The following is a 22,082-nucleotide window of genomic DNA, read 5'->3' on the forward strand; positions in this document are numbered from 1 at the left end:
CCTACCCACATCGTCAGCACCGGTTAGTTTCTAATACTTACGAATAGGTTGATTTGGTCTATGCATTAACTTTAATGGGTCAAGACTATAACAACTTGGCAATGGCTTATTGAAGGTAATACGTTGCTAAATTACACCTAATGAATCATTTGTAGGTTGATGGTATGATTGAATGATTTTTAGGCTGATAGTGGGAAGCTAGCAGAGTTAGATGGGTTCACTTATTCATGGAGCTAAGGAAGTCAGTGCAGATTGCTTGGGTCAGGTTTCTAATGTGTTGGGTTGTCCCATATATGTGTTTCTTGCCTATTGTTTCAGGACTCTGCTGGTTAAATACACCTACCCACATCGTCAGCACCGGTTAGTTTCTAATACTTACGAATAGGTTGATTTGGTCTATGCATTAACTTTAATGGGTCATATTTTCTTGGTACAAGGTCTTTAAATTACTGTAGCCATTTATGTGATGTTTTTTCATATATTATTATAGGTTGATGGTATGATTAAATTTAAAGAAAGAATGTTATTTAACTACTCTGTTTAGTTTATATTTTTTTTGTAACAATTTATTCACATTATGTTCTTATGCATGATTCGTATCAATAAATTTCACTTTTTATTGCCTTTTTAGCTTGATTTCTGTTCTACTCGATCCGAACATTATGACAGGAAAAAAAAGAATCATATTCTCATGTCTTCTATTTTTATTCAAAACTTTTTCATGTTAGTTTCTAATTATTTAACGAGCTTATAAATCTTGACTTCAATCATTCATCCAATTTCTATATAACTAACAGCAACAACACCAAGTAAGCTTTGTATAATACGATACTATGGTTCTCAAGAGTTAAACTTACCTAAATTGATTGTGCTATTCTTTTATTTTTTTGTATTATTTTAAAGATAAGGCTCAATATACAAAATCCAATGTGAGTGCTCTAACTTGATGTGTACAGATTGCATGTCAACTTAATTGTTAAATTGAGACGTTGTATAAGTCTATTATATCAAGAATATCAAATTAGATCTAAGACTGAATGGGTCAAATGGAATGGGAATGAAAAGAAAGCGGTAGACTGAGACTTAGGGGCTGTTTGGTAGCCTCTGAATAGTCATTAAGAGGCTACCTCTTAATAGAACTATTAAGAATTTTACCAATGAGAAGGTAGAAGAATGTGACATGTGATGATTTACCATTCAGATGTTACCTCTTAACCATTCAGACTTGAGGTTACCTCTTATTCATTCAGAGGTTTTAAACAATTAAGAGGTAGTGTCTGAATTGTCATTAAGAGGCTACCAAACAGCCCCTTATAATGAGATTATTTGATGTTTTGAATGGATAATATCACATGAAAAAGAAAATAAATAGTAACTTGCATTTGAATGTGTCGATTTCCTTAGTTGTATAATCATTGTCTCTGTTTTAGAAAAAATCCAATCAGCCCAATTGTTTGGTGTGTATAATGTTTTTACTAATTAATTTTCAAGTAACTGATGCATAGATTAGCAAAGAGGCATTGGCGGATAATTCATTAACAAAGGAGGGTGGGCATGTGCCCACTGGACAACCCATAATTTTAGTGGTTGTGGCCCAAGTGCCTAAGCTTTTTTGAATTGTGCCAAATTAATTTCCCCAGTCTCTGCTCATTTGCTCTTCCCACTTTGTATTAGTGAGCATCACAACTCAGGAGCCAGTCAAGGAATAACGATCATTTTGTTCTGAACAGTGGCTAAGGATAGTGGTCGTTACTACATACGGCGAATTGGGTAAAGCTGGTGTTATTTATAATCAATTGCTATTTTGATTCAGTTTGAGTTAAGTGGAGATTGTATATGAAATTGGTTGTATTAATGTTCAAAAAAGTCATGTTAGATAAGGCTGCTTAACAGGGGTAAAGGAGAATTAAGAATAGAGTTTGCAACGAGGTCCAGAGAACACAAACAGGTAATTAACTCTCCATTTCTAAGCAAGGTGGTATTTTGGTGTCAACTTTTATAATCCTTCATTCTTAATGGGTGTATGTTTAGGCATGGCAAGATAAAATGGAATCTTTAGCAGTGAGTTAGAAGAAGAGAATGTGGTATTGTTGCAAGTAAAGGACACTTTTGTAAGCCCAACTTTTGTGTAGTCTGTTTCAATATAATTAGTTAAATGAAACAATGAAGAGTATTAATCTATTTATAAATATCATGTAGCTATTTGTGTGTATATGTATTCACTTACACAAGTTTTGACTTGAACGTTTATTTTTTTCAAATGATTATTTCAACAATTTTAAGTTATATATTTATGTGTTAGTCCACCCGCGAAATTCGCGGGATCTTAGACTAGTTATATATATATATGGTTCCCATTAAGTCTAACCAACTCTCAAATCAATCTCCACCATAAAATTTGGCTGAGATTAAATCTCAGCCACTTAAACTCCATTTTTTAAAGCAGTTCTCGGTAGTTTTATGCCTCCGCTTTTCCTCCCCCACGTCTCCTATAACCTCCCCGTAATTATTGGCTTCCATCAGTTTCTCTTCACCCGCTGTCTTCTAAAAGACCCCATCTCCCTCGTCAATATACTAAATTGCAAAGATCCTCAACCGCCGGTACAATCAACGCTGCACCTCCTCCAGCCCCTACAAACACTCATTCGGATAATTGCCGCAACGCTTTGGGATGGTTAACATCGCCATCAGCGTCATCAAATTCAGATGAATCGCCGAAACCCTCCTTTTTCGTTTCAGTTGGTTCGTTTTCTGCTCAAAAGCTCGTTTCGTTGCTCGCCAGACTGAATCGGAATTTGTTCGTCCACTCGAAAGCCCTCTCCGTAATGTTTTACTCACCTCTTATTTTACGTTTCACATGTCATTTGTTAGTTTACGCTTGGTTATTCCGAATATATTATTCAAGTTTGTATAGTAATCTGCGATTGTGTATGTTGTTATTTGATAAACAGATTACATGAGACATCAGTAGGTTAATTCATCGTGTTCGACTACATTCTGGTATGGTAATTCTTTCTTTAGTTTTTCTTTAAATAGCCATGGAGACTGTTGAACATCGGGAATGGCCAAATTGGAGATACCCAAATGGGCTTTCAATGAAATTGATCAAAATAGAATTATGGTTTTGTTAAAATAGTCTTCATTTTTTTGTTTTTAATTTAAATTTACGGGCACCCAACAAGACGAGGTGGTTGGTTGGATTGATTTTTTATAAACCATTTTTGGCAATTAAGGTAACTAATCAAAAGTGATTTCCTACCAATTGTTTGAGCATGTTTTTTGTGATCGACTATGCCTACCAAATGTTTGATAAAATGTCTACTGACTTTTAGTTTTGATATTTGATTTTGTAGGTGTTTATCGAAGGTTCTTTTTGGACTTTGGTTTGAAGACCTGGCTATGATCATCAGAAATTGAGTGGCAACATGAACAATATGAAATTTGCTCTAGCTTCAAAATTCTTCGTGAGGCTGAAGTGTTCTCAGTTACCATGATTACATATGATAGTTCTTTTCATGTGTAAGTGGTTAACGTGTTTCCTATGTGGGTTGTTTTATCACTTAAATATCAAGTTTATGTGGGTTGTTTTAAAATAAGTTATGAAGGTACAATATGAGATGATTTGGCTCATGGCAAAGGTGTTTATAACGCTGAGCAAGGGCTGGGCACGTTTGGTTATGTTGCGGATATTCTTGGAACCTACATAACGATTTCAAAGGTCGTCATGCCAAAATGATCAAAGCCCTTCACCACCGGTTAGATTACCTTTCTATCGTTGGGTTTTGTTCGTCTCTTTGTTCCTTATCGACTTTCCTTTTCGATGTTGTTATTGTTGCGGAGGTTGAAGAATTTTACTAGCGTCCGATTAAGGTTCTCTATACGGGTCCATGTAGACACACTTCAAAGGAGGTTAAACTTCTGGATAAACAAGGTTGCTCCTCATTTTGTTGTTCTAATATTAAGCCTACTATTTTATAAACTCCTTTATGTGGTGAGGGGGATTGTTGTTGACTGATGAGCCATCATGTGTTGACTCAAATAACCACTTGTATACACTTGAGAATGACATGGCTGATGGTGGCAAATCTGTAACTAATCATGAGGTGTTGGGGGCTGATGAAGATGCTGAAACATCAGTGGCCTCAGTTGAAGATAAGTTAAGAAAAGAAACGTTGGTGTATTTTATTTCAGTCTGATTATTAGATGGTACTAAATTCGTTTGACTAATAGTCCCAATTTTTCAATTATATTATAAGTTGTAACCAGAACTTGTAACTATTGGTGCAGATGTTCATCATTGAAATGCTTACAAATGTCGGTAATAATAGGGGATTTGAGCGAATTTATAACATTCTCAAGGTCATAGTCTATTTGTTCTTACAGTACTGTAGTTTTGTGTTTGATGCAGAGATTGTGGGAAACAACTCTATTTAGGTATGGATATATCTAGCAGATTGATAGCAGACACATTCCTTTGTTGTGCTTTCAATTTCTGATTAGTATAGAATCTGGTATGCATTCAAAGTTGATAATCTAGCGAGTTTGAATCATTCGTACTTTGTTGTTGCTCTGTTATAGCGGATGAAGAATCTTTCTATAAAAGATTTTGTGCTACAACTGGTAATACAATGTTACTTGGTTGTTAATGTCAGTAATAAGATATCAGTTGGTATTTATTTGCGTTTAATTTGAACTTGACAGCTATTGTATCTCATGCATCTTGCCGAAAAGCATACTAAAATGTGTTATGATTTGCGTGATAGTGGAAAATGGAACACGTGACGGATTAGTCGAGTTTCTATGAACTGCTACCAAAGACCCATAATTGGTTGTCCACTATGAGTTTATGCAAGTTATAAGGTATCTGATAACGGCATATCTTTTTTGTTATATATATCCTAAACCCTCCCTTCTTCGTTCTTGTATATTTTTTGTTATGGTTATGTTGTTTCATGTCTATTAGGTCCATTTGAAGCATTTGGACAGTCATACAGAATAGGTAAATAGATCTGTCATTCAGTACCACAAACAATTTCTTTCAAGTTATCAAGATTTTGTTGCATGTATTGCTATGTCATTAAAAATTATATCTTAGTCAATTTGGATCGATTTGTCACTTAACTTTACAGGAGAGTTTAGATATCCCTCTTTCCTTAAGTATCCTTGATCTTTCATTCACCTCATGAAGAAAGGAATCGAACCTCTTTTGTTAGGTACCCTCAATGTATTTTTTTAGTCCATGAAATAAGTTACAGAGGTAGCATAACTTGTAAGTGGCAAAATAGAATTAAGCTTTATGATAAATAAATTTGATGATAATAAATAGTGACTTATATATTTTGATTTGTTATGTTTCCTGTGCAAACACTTGATTGGATTCATTGTTTTTGTGGTTTTAACAATTGCAAACTTGATGCATGTCCCTAAAGTTTGGGTATTCTCAATTTGTTTACATGGTATTTTAAGATTCTATTTTTTCTTTACTTCTATAGGTATACGAAGATGGGTATTTTGGACCATTCAAAACTTTTGGCTTGAAAAACCATATATGGCTGGAACTGATGATTACATCTTCCTCATCAGAGATAACTGAAAATGTGATCGTTTTGCTAATTTCTTTCCTTCAATTTCTCTCATCTCCCTTCCGTTTTCTTTCCTTTAATTTAAAACTCAAGAACACAAGATAACGGTGATAGTTTTTGCAATTCGTGGTTTGTTAGTTTATGTGGTAGGAGCTGGGATATTCGGTGCGTTTATGGTTGGTCTCTACCCTATATATGTTGTAAGGAGTTAAACTGATAATTTAATTACTAAAAACAACACAAAGATATCTAAACATTTAAATAAAAATCCCTTTAAAAATGTGTTAACCGTATTGTTATAAAAACCACTTTTAAAATGTACAGTATTGTTATATTATAATAAAATGTCCTAAATTGTCATTATTATTTAGATGCACTATTGTTTATATAATTGTGTAATCCGACTCTATTGTATTTTTATGTGTTTACAGGTTCATTTATGCCGTTACTTATAATACATCAACGTAACCCGTCCACCGGACGGGTATTAAACTAGTTTATATAAATAGAGTTTAAGTTGGATTATAACTAAAATAAGTTTAGTATAAATAGATGGTTATGTCTATTATAATTTGATATGCTTTTATTGTTAAATAATAAAAGGAGTAGTTAGTTCAAATATCGTGTTTGTGTTTCGATCTTTCCAACAACTCAAAACTTCTATAAATTGCATCAACATAATTAAATAAGAATTTCGTCCAAATATTTTTTGTTTAAAAAAAATCAAACTTGAGATGTTAAGTAACATTATATCATATGTACTCGCTTAATGGAATGGGTTTTAACTTCAATTTCATAGTGCTACTTGGTTCCAACCGGACATGACCCATTTGTCATTGAAAACTTGAAAATTGATATCAAGATAGACCACACCGATTGTGATAAATCTTGTAAACAAAATCACTATTATGAAAATTTGGGTCATTATGGTCCAAAATTGCTATATGATATCTTGGGTCACTATTATGAAAATTTGGGTCATTATCTATTTCTATGTGCGACACTTTTTATGGTTCCCGCAAGAACCATTTATACGAGTAGGCCCGTAAGGTTTCTTGACCCCAAGGACCCTTTAACTTTTCTCGTTAACCTCGTCTTTACTACATCAGATGTATATACGCTTATTATAAGAAGTTCATGGTATCATGTGTTTACTACTTACTTGGCCAAGGTGAACAATCAACACATGGTACGCGTGACCTTATTATAACTAACAGATTACAAAGTTGGTATAGCGCTAATTTTTATATCATGCGTAATTTATTAATAGTAATATCAAAATTTATAGTAATATCACGCAAAATATTAGGAGGAACCACCAACGAATTAGGATTTAAGAAGTGGAAGCGATTTCTAGATTTACGCTTAATTTTGTTGACTGATGAAGAACCAACGTCCAGCGAACGAAGACTTTAGGCCTCGATTTAGGTTTAATTTTGGGTTTGGGCTTTTACTTTTGGGTTTATTTCAAACAAAAAGTTGATTAATATGGGCTTTTGGGCTAAATAAAAAAAAAAGAAAACCAACTAAAAAAAGTGCTACGACTACTATACGGGTTTTAGAATAGGGGTCAAATAATGGCCTTTAGCACCACTAATAGCGAAACCGCTATAAGATCGTACGCACACTATTGACTACATAGCATTATATGGGATAATAATGATCATTTCACATTTTTCTAATTAATCAAATGATTTATAGGATTAACATTGAAACATGTTTAATAATGATTACAACTATGTGCAAGAATCATTTGGTGTTACAAACACGATTTCTTTTAAAGTTCTCACTCTTCCAATTCCCGGAGTTCGATTATGCTAATTGACACAAATGGCCCCTCAAATTACTTTTTATTATCCATTTAACCCGAACATGAGTTTAGACAACCTCGACGACACATTTCAACTATTTTGACATGTAGGTCACTCAACAAACAACAATTTTTTTTGTCATATGTAACCCTAACAATGTTTTAAAGTTTTGACCCGTTTCAGGCGATTTCTATGGCGGTAACAAACAATTTAGTACACTCAGGAATCTTATTTCTTTTTCTGTTCTAAAAGTATAAAAGGTTCGAGCGTTTCTATGAAGGTAAGAGTGTCACGAAACGAAAAATAAAGGCAGGAACACATACCTCCATCTGCAGACTTGACAAGAGCATAACACCCTGTAAGCTGTCGTCAACAGTACCAGAAACGATCGATCTTGCGTCGAGAGACTGTCCTACATTCAGTGATCAGAAAAGTTCCAACAAGAAACATGTATATTTTTCCACCTGCAAATACATTTCACTCATATACAAGAAACGACATGCTTGAGAGAGCCCCAGGGGGGAATAAGGATCGGTAGCGGTGACATCCAAGAGACTTAAAACTTACATTGAGCTGAAATTTGACAATAACTACAAAAGGTACAGCGTTGACATACGACGTGGAATTTTATTCAATTTGGAAAATAAACACGTAGACTTGCACGTGCATGCCTCGAGTTTAGATATTACAATATAACAAATTGCTATGATCGATCGACTTTAAAAGATATTATGTAACCTAGGGTGAGCAAATTATGAGGATAATGCACAAACTTAGGTGCTGTTTGTTTTTTCTGTGGGAAAAGGTCTGCAGTTTGCGGACCACATCTGCAGGCATCTGCAGGAGAAGAGGTGGACCAAATGTCTGCAGTCTGCAAGGAAAAGAGGGTTTGTTTTTTTTTTATTTTATAAAAACATCTTCTCTTCTCAGACACACACAAACACACTTTCACACACACACCTCCCTCGATCTCTCTCCTCTCTGCCTTCATCGTCACCACCAAGCACCACCGTCACCACCGCCACCACCGTCACCATAAACCTCCCCCGTCGCAACCCACCCCCGTCACACTCTCCTCCCTCTCTCTCTCTCTCTCTCTGCCTTCATCACCACCGTCACCACCGTTCTCCGATGATGATGATGGTCTCCTGCTGCTCCCCCCACCCTCCTCTCTCTCTCTCTCTCTCTCTAGTCTCTACGGTATCTCTCTCTCATCGATTTGGGGGTTTGTTTGATTTAGGGTTTTGGTTCGATTTGGGGTAGGAGCAGGGGTTCGATTTGGGGGTTTTGAAGATGATGATTTGGGGGTTTTGATGATGATGATTTGGGGTTCGATTTGATGATTTGGGGGTTCGATTTGGGGTCGGAGCAGGGGTTCGATTTGGGTTCGATTTGGGGGTTTTGATGATGATGATAACAGATGATGACGATGATGGTGTCGGAGCAGGGGTGTCGGAGGTGGAGTTGGTGGCGGAGTGGAGGTGGTGGCGGAGCAGTGGTGTCGGAGGTGGTGCGAAGAAGAGGTAAACGTCTGCGAGGAGAAGACTTGGGTCCATGTCTGCTCCAAGAAGAGGTCTCGCAGACCTTTTTTAATGAAAGGTCTGCGAGAAAACAAACAAGCTGCAGACATCAAATGTCTGCGCGCGTCTGCGTCGCGCAGACATAAGTGGCCAGAAGTACTTCTGGCCAAAAAAACAAACAGCACCTTAGACTTGCATGAGCACGCCTCGAGTTTGCATATAACAAATTGCTATGATTGATTGACTTAAAAATATATTATACAATCTAAGGTGAGCTATATAACAAATTGCTATGATCGATTGACTTGAAAAGATATTATGTAACCTAGGGTGAATGCACAAACTTAGACTTGCACGAGCATGCCTCGAGTTTACATATAACAAATTGCTATGATCGATTGACTTAAAAACGATATTACGTTACCTAGGGTGAGCAGCTCAAGAGAATACTGCACTAACTTAGACTTGCACGAGCATGCCTCGAGTTTACATAAAACAAGTTGCTATGATCGATTGGCTTACAAAGATATTATGTAACCAAGGGTGAGCAAATTAAGAGGATGATGCACAAACCTACCTTTTCTTTCGGACAACAATCTAATCTACTCCTAATCATACACCATTGTCCACCGCGGGACTCAAACCCTCGACCTTTCGAGGAGGAGCCCCATTTTACACACCTGCATACCGCTAGGCCAAATTCCCTTCGGTACAAACTTACTTGTAACATATGCAGATTGAAGCTTAAAGACCAGAATGAACCTTGAGGTAGTAATTAATATCTACAAATTAGACTAAAGTAGCAGTTCTGCAAGTCTCATCATCATCATACTCTGTAAATCCCACTAATAGCAAAGCTAACGTAGGGTCCAGTGGCGAAGCTTGAAGTTTTCGACAGGGGGTCGAAAACGTATATACCCAAAAATTTCTATAGAACCGGGAGGTTGAAAACGTATATACCCAAAAATTTCTATACGAAAACTACATATATAACACTACTGGCCGAAAAGTTCGGGGGGTCGGGCGCCCCTCCCGGTCCCTTCAAAGCATCGCCCCTGGTAGTGTATGAAGTAGACAACCTTACCTCTACCCCGTAGGAATAGAGAGGCTGCTTCCGGTGAGACCCCCGGCTCGATAGTAGTTTTGCATCAAACCTTGGTCATAAGGCGCATAACTCTCGGCAAAAAAGGCTGATTAGTGCATGTACCCCTTTGTCTTTCGGCTATCAACGCCACTACATGATGCATGGGCTTTTAACGTTATTTTCACAAAATTAGTAAATAACGCTAAAAGTGCAATTTCACTTTTGCACCCCCCCCCCCCCCCGAGGGCCAACGCATATATATATTATATGTGTACACAGCAAGCGGGGCTCCAGGTAAGTTGTGAGTTTGAAATATGATAACGATCAATCAACACTTCATATTGACCTAATTCACATAACTAGCATGCTCCAATCAATGAAGATGAACACCGTTATCGTTTTCCCATTCGTTTCAACCTAATAGATCAACAAAACTAGCTAACCGAAAGCTCAAAACAGCGTAAACAGTAAACACCATCAAGTATCAACATCAAAAACATTTGCAACATACTCATTGAAGCCGATAACCGTCTTACTTCAACAACATCCAATTAAACTTAACAAAACCTAACCAAACTCAAGCAACAAAACCTATTCATAACTCATAAATCATAATATCATATCACTGTACCAAAACAAACCGTCCAGTTCCATTACCTTCACTCCAAACCTCTTCACTCCTCTCCAATTCAACATCCTTCGGCACCGTCACCACCAGCTCTCCGTCACTAAACTCCGCCGTAGCAAGCTCCGGCACCGTCTCCTCCGGCAATCTAAACCGCCACAAATCCAGCTTCATCTCCCTAACCTCACCACCACCACCACCACCACCACCGACGCCGCCACCGCCACGTGTCGTTCTCACAACAACTTTCGTGACACCAGGACAGATCTCAATCGTATGAGCAGCAATATCCGTTCCGATATCATCCTCCGTATCAACAACAAATCTAAACGAATCTGACGTTTCCTGAACCGTGACGTCAGCGTCGGAGTAAAACGGAAGCTCGAGGACTTTACCGAAGATGTGCGGCAGTCGCCGGAGCTTCTTTTGGCGGCAGATTGAGCCAGCGGCGGTGGATTGAGCGGCGAAATCGTACCGGACGGTGATGTTACGCTTGTGTGGAGCTGGATGGACCTTCATAGTTGTTTGAAATGGAGAAATTGTAAACCCTAGGTAACTGATTGAGTGATGTGAAACAGATCTTGATACAGATCGGAAGGATGATGATAAGGAGTGAGTGATCTGAGTGTGTATATAGATATGGTGGTGAGTGTGTATGTATATATTGGGAGTGTGTGAAAGTGAGAGTGGAGGAAAAGGTTGAAATGAAGTTCCATGAAAGTTACAGGTAAGATTGGAGAAGGTAACAACACGGTAATAGTGGTTATGTAATTCTTTATTATTCTTTTTACATTTTAAATAAATACGCGTTAAATATATATTTTGAAAGGATAATATTTTTTTCATGAGTATGACTATATCTATCTACTAGTCGTTTACCCGCGCGATGCGGCGGGAAACATATCACTTAGGTTGGTGAGTTTATGGCTATGTACGGGGCAGTTCGGTTTTGAGCCATAACCAAAACCAAAACCAAAACCAAATTCACGATCCAACGGAAAAAACAACACTTGTTAGTAATTCTAAGGGTGAAACTTTGCAATACGATACTCGTTTTTTGTTAGTTTATTGATCATCTCTTGATACATTGTATAGTACTCAAATGGAAATGTAATTAGATGATAAATAAAAATGCAGTTATGTCCATAGTTACAAACCCACAATTTGTGTTGTATAAATTTTAAATATATACGTGGATCCATCACATATTCAATAGGAACCGATTCAAGATGGTTAATCCTCTAAGTAATAGACATGTTGAATGGATTAGCCCCATTTCAGCAAATGCAAAGGCGCCACAACTTAAACCCACAGCCTACATAGCTTGTTCTCGCATGTAAAGGCACCACAACTTAAGCCCTGTTTCAGCAGCGGCGTCGACAATTTACAATGTGGTACTCATTATATGTTAGTTTATCAGTTCTCTCGTGATACATTGTATAGTACGTGTGCTATTTTATTATTCGTAGCATGAGTGTGGTTTATCTATGCGATGAGCCTTACTGATCTCAATTAAATAATAAGAAACACACGAATAAGAAAATATTAATCATAGAAAAAATACGATAATCATGGATAGCCCAGATAGGTTTGAATATGTGAAATGCATATAACTTGAATATTTGACATTTTAGATTGGAATAACATATTGATTATAACTTTATAAGTCTCACTGTTCATTTAAAAAGATTAATTAGATTATGTTCATTATCATCAGTCATACTTCACTGTAACTCAACAAATAAAAAATAACCAACGGAAAATCAATCATATATTGTAGCTATAGAAGTATGATAGAAGTCAGAAAATGAAGTATATCTTCTTAACGAAGAGTATCAGAAGAAAAAAAAATATGTCGCTAAACTGATTTACCAGCATACGCAGTAAATAGAAATGGTAACACAGCCATATCAAATACCTTGAACACAATTACAGTAATGTCATAACTAAAATAAAACATAGCAAAGTTGTAAAACCAAAACAAACAAGAATTGTGACCAACAGCTTGTCCTCAAACTCTGAAAGTGGTGTCATCTGCTCCTTCAAACCCTTCCTCTTACGAATCTGCGTCACGAGTGTACTCGCCTGTGACCCGACTTCCAACGGGTCAAATGACATCATGCCCCAATGATCAAACACACATTGCGGGAAAGCTTGACCAGAAGTAGACGCCCTCAATGCGCGCCTGAAAACCCAAATGACTCAACCACAGGCAAGTAAGCCTTGATGTTGTACAACAGTGTGCCCGGCCTCTGCATTTCCTCAAACACGTGCCCACGCCTCTGGTTCAGCACGCTGTAGATTCCACCAAGAGCTTGTTCTGGCGCCTGAATCTCAACCAAATACACCGGCTCGAGCAGTCGGGGTTTGGCGGTCAGCTGCGACGCGTAGATGACACGCCTAGCGGTTGGGATCACTTGACCGCCGCCACAGTGAATGGCGTCAGCGTGGAGAATTTCATGGCTCGAATCAGGTGTGCGTCGACTTCCTTCTCGTTAGCTAGCGTAGCGTTTTTGGTAATAAACTGATCCAAACCCACCATCGCAACTGTGTTTCCACAAGGAACATCTTCAACAGTTTCTTGTTTCTTTCCCATCCAAATAACGGTCCTTTGAACACCTTTAACGTACAGATCTTTCTTCTCACCGGGAACATAATTCGGACCCATGATTCTAACCTTCAAACCGGTTGAAACCTTTCCATCAAATACATGACCAAAAGCGAAAAACATTCCTTCATCGAGATGTTCTAGGCATGACTTCGTCAATTACAAAGGGGAATGTGGTACCTTCAGAGTCACCTTTTCTGACAAAAACTTCCCATACTCATCTGTAAATTTCACTGGTAACCTCTGCTAATTGAAAAAATAGAAATCAAATGTTTATATTGGGTAAGTTAATGTAATGTATAAAAAATTAAGCACAAAAAGAAAAAAAACAAATGAAAATTCCGCATAAGAAATTGAAAATACGCAGCCGATTAAAATCCTTTTTACACTTTGTAAGTTAACGACCCTTTGTATTTAAAATGGGTTGACACACTTATTATACATAATAAAAACTGAATCGAGGTTCCCATGTGACTCACCAAATGTGGCAGCATTAGCCCTAGATGCAGCAGCAATCGGGTTAAATATCCAATTTGTTGCCTTCTCAACTTTGTTGTGCCCGTTATGGTGCGCCTTTTCTTTCCGTGTTTGGACGACCTCTCAAAAAACTGGAGAGGTGTTCACTTCATAAAAAACTGGAGAACTGCCACCATAGAAGAAGAAATTAGGGTTTAATCGTCCAAATATCCACCTATTTCCTAAAAAGAAGAAAGGCAGTATCGATAGGCTTGCATCAGATGCTTCAAATCAACCTTGCGAGATAGATTTGACCAGAAAAATCAGAAAAATGTATATAAAGATTATCCACATCAAGATCTGTGCTAAAACCAGCATCAGATGCTTCAAATCAACCTTGCAAGACAGATTTGACCAGCGATTGGACTCTTGGCGAGTAACCATAAGTCCATAAGCCCATTAGCCCAGAGTATAATACTAACTAATTTTTTAAACAAGAAACCTCATTCTAGCCACAACCAACAGGAAGCAACAACTGATATTGTGCATGAAACTATTCCTTTTAAAATCAAATTTTATACATAGACACACCTGAGAATAATTTTTTAAACAACGCAGGTTGCATTTGCGACTGTAATGATCTCAGTGAAGGAACGCAGGTCTCTTAGGTTTCCATAAGTTTTCCCCTTCTCACCTAATGAGGACAAATTCAGAGAATTTTCAATGTAACATATCAATTTAGCATGAAATGAAACGGGTCAAACAATTTATCTTTAATCTATACTTTTTACCTTTTCAGTCAAATTGATGACACAATCTGCTTAATCGCCTCATTGAAGTCGTAGTCTTCTATTTTAACCAAAACCCTTTCTCTTCTGGCTCCAAGGGGCTATAAACAAAGTATTTCACTGTTAGAGTAAAAACAATTCTAAATGCTAGTCAGATTAACAACACCACCAGTTGAAATCAGCAATGTGAAGTACAAGTAATCAATGACATTCAATGACACCACCAGTTGAACTTCAACATAACTAACCTTGCTAAAACCAGGTACCAGCTCTTGAAGAAGCTTCATTCTAGCATTGATTTCTCTCTTCTTGCCTGCCAAAATCGGTTATTAAAACCTATGTTGTCAAAGACGCAAGGCGCAGGCGAGGCGCATCGGCCTCGCCCGGAGCCTAGGCGCAAAAAAAGCGTGGGTTTTTTTAAGAAAAGCGCACATAGAGAAAAAATATAAAAAATATGTTATGCTTTGAAAATAAATAAGAAAAGTGCAAAAATGAGTTTCGTTTTTTTTTCCTGCTTATGCGCTGCGCCTCAGGCCGTTTTTGCGCGCCTTATTTGCGCCTCAGGCCGTTTTTAAAAAAAAAAAAACCCATTTTTGCGCCTAGGCTGCCACCAGGCGCTATAGGTGCGCCTCGCTGCGCCCGGGTACCTAGGCGCGCGCTTTTTGCGCTTTTGACAACATAGATAAAAACCAACTAATAATTAAGATCACTAATATTAACTAAATGCACTAATTTTAAGAAAATTAAGATCAATACTTGTTCTGCTATGCTATGGCTATCTGTTGCTTGACCTCTCTGCGCACGAACATGAACGTCGGAAGCTTATCACCATCAGTCTCATTCGCAACGCTTTTACTCTTCTTCGCAGCTGATTTAACCTATTTTTTTTTTCAGAAGTGATGAAATTAAATTTTAAACAGAATTTGAAGCAACACCAATTTCTACTTCAATTATCCCTCTAATATCCACAAGCAAACACTTCAATTTCGCTACCTCAGCTTCCAACCCAGCCTGACTTTGAATCCTCTTCATTAACTGCTGATTCAATGCTCTCAATCTAACAACTTCGTCCTCTAACAAAGCCGCGCGCGCTTTCTTTTTCTCACGATACTCTTAAACTGCTTCACGGTTACCTAACGGACGTTCTTCACTTTTTATCCGCCGACTCAGCCGTGTCATCCGTCGGCGTCTTGTCATCATCGCCGCTCATGGCGGGCATGATCTTCCTATGCACGTGGTAACACGTGTGGGTGTGTGATGAATCAGGGCCCGGTGGGTTACAAGTATGCGTATGGGTGCACGCGTGCGAGTCTTTGAAAATATCATCAAAGAATCTATCGAGTAAATCATTGCTCAGGATATCACCCATATTTGGATCCGTAAACATCTCGGTGTTTGAGAAATCAAGTTATCCTTCCTCCATGACCACCAACTCAACCTACAGTAGCCCACTCTGATACTATAATAGATTATTTTCGGAAAGATGAAACCAAGCTGATAATAACACATTGTCGAGGTGGATCCGGTTCCGGTTCGGTTCTTTTTTCTTCGGCCGGGTCTGAAACTGTTTTATACCTGTGGTTCGGGCAAGGTAGGAACCGGGTCGGTATTGCAGGTCCATATGGTTCAAGCTGCTATTTTAAACGCTCCTATCTTATCAATCTTTGAGTTCTTATGCTGCAAAATTAACAGGATAACCAATAAGAAAAACAAGAAAATCACAAAACGCAATATAAAGACATCCAAATTACCTTACTTTTCTTCTGCTTGTGAGTGTCACTGACATCTTCGTTTCCATCATGCTTCCTTTTCTGAAACAATTTAAAATAACACCATCAGAATTTCAAGCAGAAAACTAATATTAATGTCTGAATCGGTGTTAAGTAGTTGTCGATTTTGCGTGCAGAATGTCAAAAGCATCTAACCTTGTCATGATGACTGCTTTTATCCTTCTTTTTTTCTTTGTCTTTATCTTTACTTCGATCTTTATACCGATGTTTATGTTTTTTATGCTCTTTGTCCTTGTCTCGGTCTTTGTCCTTGTGCCTTTTATGCTTCTTTTCCTTGTCCTTTGATTCACTTCTTGATTTTCCAGTTATAGTGGGCATCCCTTTCTCGGACTATAAAACAACACAACGCATATTAGATTAAAAAAACTTCAAAATCATAATAGAAAGCAACAAACATAATAGCTAACCATAAACTTCAACAGTAGATAAATTCAGCAATCTGTCTCTAGAAGACAGTTTTAAAAACATATCACTAAATCCTAAACCGAAAAAACCTGAAATATAAACATTTAAACCTTGAATTTATATAGGTTACAACAACTTCATAGCTACCAAACAGTACAAACACTCATAACACAACCTCCTACCCCTTTTTTAACAGAGAATAAACAATAAACACACACACACACACCAGAAAATTTATTTTAAGCATATCCAGAGTAATGTACAGTACGCAAAATCAATAAAGATACAAAAAAGCATATAAACGATAACAAACCTCGTCTTCAAGAACACCGCTAATGGTTCTTAAGTTGCTTCATTTTTTCAGCACCATCTCTCACACAAAACCCTAGAAAAAAAACAATTAAACCTTTAAATCCATATTACACAAAAGGTACGAAATAAAATTACAGCCTAAAAGGCTGAAACTACAAACACAACGTACAAACAGTTTTGAAGCGAAAAACTATGAAATAGGAAGGGGTTTGAGAAATATTCACGGTGTAGGTATCTCCGATATGAACAGATACTGCATCGGATCATACCTAATTGGAGTGTTTTGGTTCTGAACGGCATGGAAGCCCTAGATTTTAACTCGAACATATCCGACCACCCTTTCCACCGTCTCCATTAAGTTTAGGGTTGATAAGAAGAAGATATTGCGTACCAGATGTAAGATCCTTCTGAGTAGCAGCTTGAATCGCCTTGGAGGAAAACCCTAGATCCAGAGATCCAGATCTGGAATAGCCAGAGAGAGAGAAGAGCGGGCGATTTTGAAATGTTTTGAAATGGTGAAACCCTAGTCTATCCCGTGTTTTTTTAGTAGAAGGGTAAAAGGGGAAAGTGAAGTTTTATGATGCTTAAAAGACTTGTACATCATGCTTTAGGGGTGTTTTAAGGAAATTTAAATGACCTTAAGAAGTCCTTTGGATATGTATATTATATATAGTATAGATAGGGTGAATCTACTAGAAATGGGTTTTTAGGGGGACTTAGAGCATTCTCATCAAATCCATCAAATTATACATACATTCCACTAAAAAACAACTCCTATATCAATATATTTTTACTAAAAACAAATATTTTTTCTCTCTACTTTTCAATTAAATAATATTATCATTACATTTTTCTCTCTCTTTCACTCACAACCAATTTCAATATATATTAAAAAAATTATACTGGGTGAATAGTGTCCCCCCAAATATACAGATGAACAGTAACATTTTCTTTCTCCTCCACTCACAACCACTTTTTATACTTTTTATATTTTAAAAACCCTCACACAGATTTTGTTGGGTTGGATGAGAATGCTCTCCCTTTTCTTTTCAATTAAATAATATTTTTTTACCTTTATCATTACATTTTCTATCTCCTCCACTCACAATCACTTTCAATATATATTAAAAAAATATAGGGGGTGAACAGTGTCCCCCCAAATATATAGATAAACAGTAACATTTTCTCTCCTCCACTCACAACCATTTTTTATACCCTTTACAATATAAAAACTACCCCTCACATATTTTGATGGTTTGAATGAGAATGCTCTTAGAGCATTCTCATCCAACCCAACAAAATCTGTGTGAGGGTTTTTAAAATATAAAAAGTATAAAAAGTGGTTGTGAGTGGAGGAGAAAGAAAATGTTACTGTTTATCTATATATTTGGGGGGACACTGTTCACCCCCTATATTTTTTTAATATATATTGAAAGTGATTGTGAGTGGAGGAGATAGAAAATGTAATGATAAAGGTAAAAAAATATTATTTAATTGAAAAGAAAAGGGAAAAAGTATTTGTTTTTAGTGAAAATATATTGATATAGGAGTTGTTTTTTAGTGGAATGTATGTATAATTTTAGGGTGTTGGATGAGAATGCTCTTAGTGATATCGGGGAGTGGATGCGGGGAGTGAGGTTGTTGTACGGGGATTGATACCGGGTGGTGAATTGGTGAGTGGCGAGTAGGAGAGAAGAGGTGTAACCTGTGAGTATTCACCGAAGGTGAAGAAGAAGAAATGGAGGAGAGAGAGAGAGAGGAGAGAGGATATAGAGAACCAATCAATTTTTTTTTCTTTAATTGAGTGAGTGTTTAAATCATTCCTAGTGTTTGAGTAGAAAAAGAGGAGTGAAGAGGGGGAGTTGACATGACATGAGATTATTGGATAGAGAAAACTCAAACACTTTAAAGTGTTTGAATCATACTCTCCACCCTTATAGGTAACCTAGTTTTTTTTTAAATGACATGTGACACTTATTTTAGATAGGATAAAAGAGTATTTTAGACTAAACATGGACTCACCTTTTTATTTTCTCAAAATACAAAATTAAAAATATTCTAAAAAAAATCTAATAAAAAATGTAACAAAAAAATCTAGTATAAATAATTCAGTGCAAAAAAATCCAACACGAAAAAAATTCAGCATAAAAATCTTGTACAAAAAATCCAACACAAAAATGTTATACAACATAAAATCTAAGACAATTTTTTTGGGTTTTTTTAGTTCTCATATTTTATATAGCAATTTGGTGCTTAAATTAAAGATAAAAACGCTTGATTTTATGGTGCATTTTTTGAAAAAAAAATATTGTCGTATGAAAAGTTACGGATGTTTAAAAAATATGAAGGAATAGGAGGGAGCTTGGTATATGTTGGGGAAGCCTGAAGACAGTGGGCCAGGGGCGGTGTGGGCCACTAAGGGTGAGAAGGGTGTGGTGAAGAGTGGGTTGGAGGCTATGTGGATTGCAGATGGTGAGGTGGGTGCGGTGAAATATTGTCGTATGAAAAGTTACGAATGTTTAAAAAATATGAAGGAATAGGAGGGAGCTTGGTATATGTTGGGGAAGTTTGAAGACAGTGGGCCAGGGGCGGTGTGGGCCACTAAGGGTGAGAAGGGTGTGTTGAAGAGTGGGTTGGAGGCTATGTGGGTTGCGGATGGTGAGGAGGGTGCGGTGTGGGCCGCTGAAGGTGAGGTGGGAGCAGGTGTGGCTTGGGCAGTAGAGGTGGCATTAGATAAGGGTGGGGTGGTAGGGGCCGTATTGTAACACCCCGTGTTACGAAAGTCAAAGTACAAGTCAAAGTCAAAGAAAGAAAAGATTGCTAATTGCGATCTATCACTCCTTGCTTAACTATTGATTTGACTTTCTTGACTTGTAATCGAATCTTTTTATTTAATCGCTTTAGTTGTATTATATGGAGTATCTATTAATAATCGAGGTTTAATCGGTGTTAAACACAAATCTATTTATCGACGTTTATCACTTTATCGCTAATCGCATCGCAAATCGCATTCGCGACTTAAATTATAGGTTCTGTATATTGTTTTACGTGTGTGTGCTACTTATGTGTTACTTATGCATGTATACTTAGTGTTTGGTGGTGATTAATCAAAAAGAAATCGCAATTCTATCGCAACGCAACTTAATCGCAAACGCTAAACGCAAGTATTTAGGATGATTGTATAGATATAGTATTTGTGTGACTATTATCAATCTATCGCATCACTTAATCGACCCTCGCTTAAACGCATCGCAACGCTCAAAACGCAAAACGAAACGCCGAAACTCAACTCGCCGGACCACTTCGATCGGATGACCATCCGATCGGATGGCCATCCGATCGATGTGTCGTTCGATCCGACACTTGTGTCACTTTCCTCTTTTGGCAACCTATAAATACCCCTGTTACATCACCAACAGTGATGTGACAGCTCTCTCTCGTTCGACCAGCGTTCCAGACCTTTTTTCTCTCGATTTCTCGCGATTCTTGTAAGTTTTCAACTCAAATCTTGTACATCTATGATCTACACACACTTCTTCATCATTTTCACCTTTGAATCTTAACTTTTAATCATGAAATCAGCGATTTTGAGGTGTTCTAGGGTGATGTCATCATAGAGTTCTTATGAACTTCAACATTTGGCCTCATTTCACCCAAAACAACTCAGATCCAAAGGATTTCCACATGATTAATCACTATTTCACCTAAATCTAAACATTTTCAAGGTTAAAAGGATTGAAAGATGGTTTTGTAACTGTCTTTCAGCTCTTTTACACTCAAAGCACTCAAAACCGATAGAATCAGAGCTTGTTCAGGCCTTCTACTCATCTCTTAGTTAAGTGTCGGTCTGGGATCTGATTTCTATCAAAGAGACAACCAACTTCGGGGTGAACGTGAACAAACGTCACGAACAGTTGGCTGAATGGACTGGGGTGATTCCCACTTCGTTCGGACGACTTGGACTTGACGAGGTTCCGTTGTTTAACACGCTATCATACCGTCTCAATCAAACCGCAAAATAATCAAGTTTCAAGACGATCAGATCGTTGGGACGGATTGCACATGAACTTCCACACTTAAACAATTTCACAATTTTCAAATAATCTGAATGTCGAACGGATTGTCGTCCGATCGGATTGCCATCCGATCGAACGACAATCCGATCAGTTGACATTTGGACTTCAACACTTAAACATTCATATATGATAAAAAAGAAACAGAATGAACATTGGATTAATTATTAAATTAATATTACAATGGATTTATTATTAAATTAATATTACAATTAGATTATTAAATTATTAAGAGATAAGCAAATGGTATTGGGTATAGGTACCGGTCTCAAATTTACCAAACCGGTGTATTTTGGTACCGGTTCCGCACAGGTATTCACCGGTTTTTACCCTCAAATACCGGTGCCGTACCAATACCGACCTGTACCGAACCGTGCCATACTAGGTATATTCGGTACCGGTTGGTAACGAGCTCATCAAATCCTGTAGCAACGCAGCAATGCAAGTAGCAAATGGTATTGGATATAGGTACCGGTCTCAAATTTACCAAATCGGTGTATTTTTGGTACCGGTTCCGCACAGGTATTCACCGGTTTTTACCCTCAAATACCGGTGCCGTACCAATACCGACCTGTACCGAACCGTGCCATACTAGGTATATTCGGTACCGGTACCCACTTTTGGGGATTTCGGTACCAGTATTTTCGGTACCGGTTGGTAACAAGCTCGTCAAATCCTGTAGCAACGCAACAATGCAAGTAATTGCACCGTTTAGATTACTTTTCATACACACAGTAAGTAAACTGTATTTCGTTTGAATGAGGTTTATTATACACAACAACTTATTTTGCTTTCTTTTTTGTCTTTTTCTGTAATGAATGAATTGTAGCATGTAAAATTAACTTGGATATTTAGAATATTGATGAGCAAATCGTATCAAATCCTGTAAACGAACCGGTATCGTATCGGTACCAAATTTACTATACCAAATCATTTTCGGTACCAATTTGGTACCCACCTTTTGGCGTTTTCAGAATCGTTACTTTCGGTTCGACACCGGTCTAGCACCATACCTGTATTTATTGATT

At 37.4% G+C, this 22,082-nt stretch overlaps 2 protein-coding genes and 2 pseudogenes across 2 annotated transcripts; all 4 read right to left on the minus strand.

Annotated features, from left to right (window-relative positions):
• Nucleotides 1–10,458: 10,458 nt before the first annotated feature.
• Nucleotides 10,459–11,355, minus strand: LOC110912705. The gene has a single exon (XM_022157489.2). The coding sequence runs from the start codon at nucleotides 11,139–11,141 to the stop codon at nucleotides 10,620–10,622; it is 522 nt and encodes a 173-aa protein (XP_022013181.1). The 5' UTR covers nucleotides 11,142–11,355; the 3' UTR covers nucleotides 10,459–10,619.
• Nucleotides 11,356–12,464: 1,109 nt separating this feature from the next.
• On the minus strand, nucleotides 12,465–14,761 carry LOC110914380 (annotated as a pseudogene).
• Nucleotides 14,762–15,363: 602 nt separating this feature from the next.
• LOC110912706 lies at nucleotides 15,364–17,500 on the minus strand (annotated as a pseudogene).
• On the minus strand, nucleotides 16,101–17,281 carry LOC110914381 (mediator of RNA polymerase II transcription subunit 19a-like). Its single transcript, XM_022159177.1, has 5 exons — nucleotides 17,251–17,281; nucleotides 16,679–16,758; nucleotides 16,400–16,594; nucleotides 16,226–16,285; nucleotides 16,101–16,151 (listed from the first exon to the last, which is right to left on the minus strand). Exons 1-5 carry the CDS (start codon nucleotides 17,279–17,281, stop codon nucleotides 16,101–16,103), a joined length of 417 nt encoding a protein of 138 aa, XP_022014869.1.
• Nucleotides 17,501–22,082: the final 4,582 nt, after the last annotated feature.

The sequence above is a fragment of the Helianthus annuus genome, chromosome 1, assembly GCF_002127325.2.
Source record: "Helianthus annuus cultivar XRQ/B chromosome 1, HanXRQr2.0-SUNRISE, whole genome shotgun sequence".
Classification (NCBI taxonomy): domain Eukaryota; kingdom Viridiplantae; phylum Streptophyta; class Magnoliopsida; order Asterales; family Asteraceae; genus Helianthus; species Helianthus annuus.

Excerpts from the sequence above, each read along its gene's own strand:
- LOC110912705 (XM_022157489.2), bottom strand. The coding sequence starts at position 11,141 with ATGAAGGTCCATCCAGCTCCACACAAGCGTAACATCACCGTCCGGTAC.
- LOC110914381 (XM_022159177.1), bottom strand. The coding sequence starts at position 17,281 with ATGCCGTTCAGAACCAAAACACTCCAATTAG. Across the intron at positions 16,595-16,678 it reads TGAATTTATCTACTGTTGAA|TCCGAGAAAGGGATGCCCAC; the intron begins GTTTATGGTTAG and ends GTTGTTTTATAG. Across the intron at positions 16,286-16,399 it reads AAAGCAGTCATCATGACAAG|AAAAGGAAGCATGATGGAAA; the intron begins GTTAGATGCTTT and ends AAATTGTTTCAG.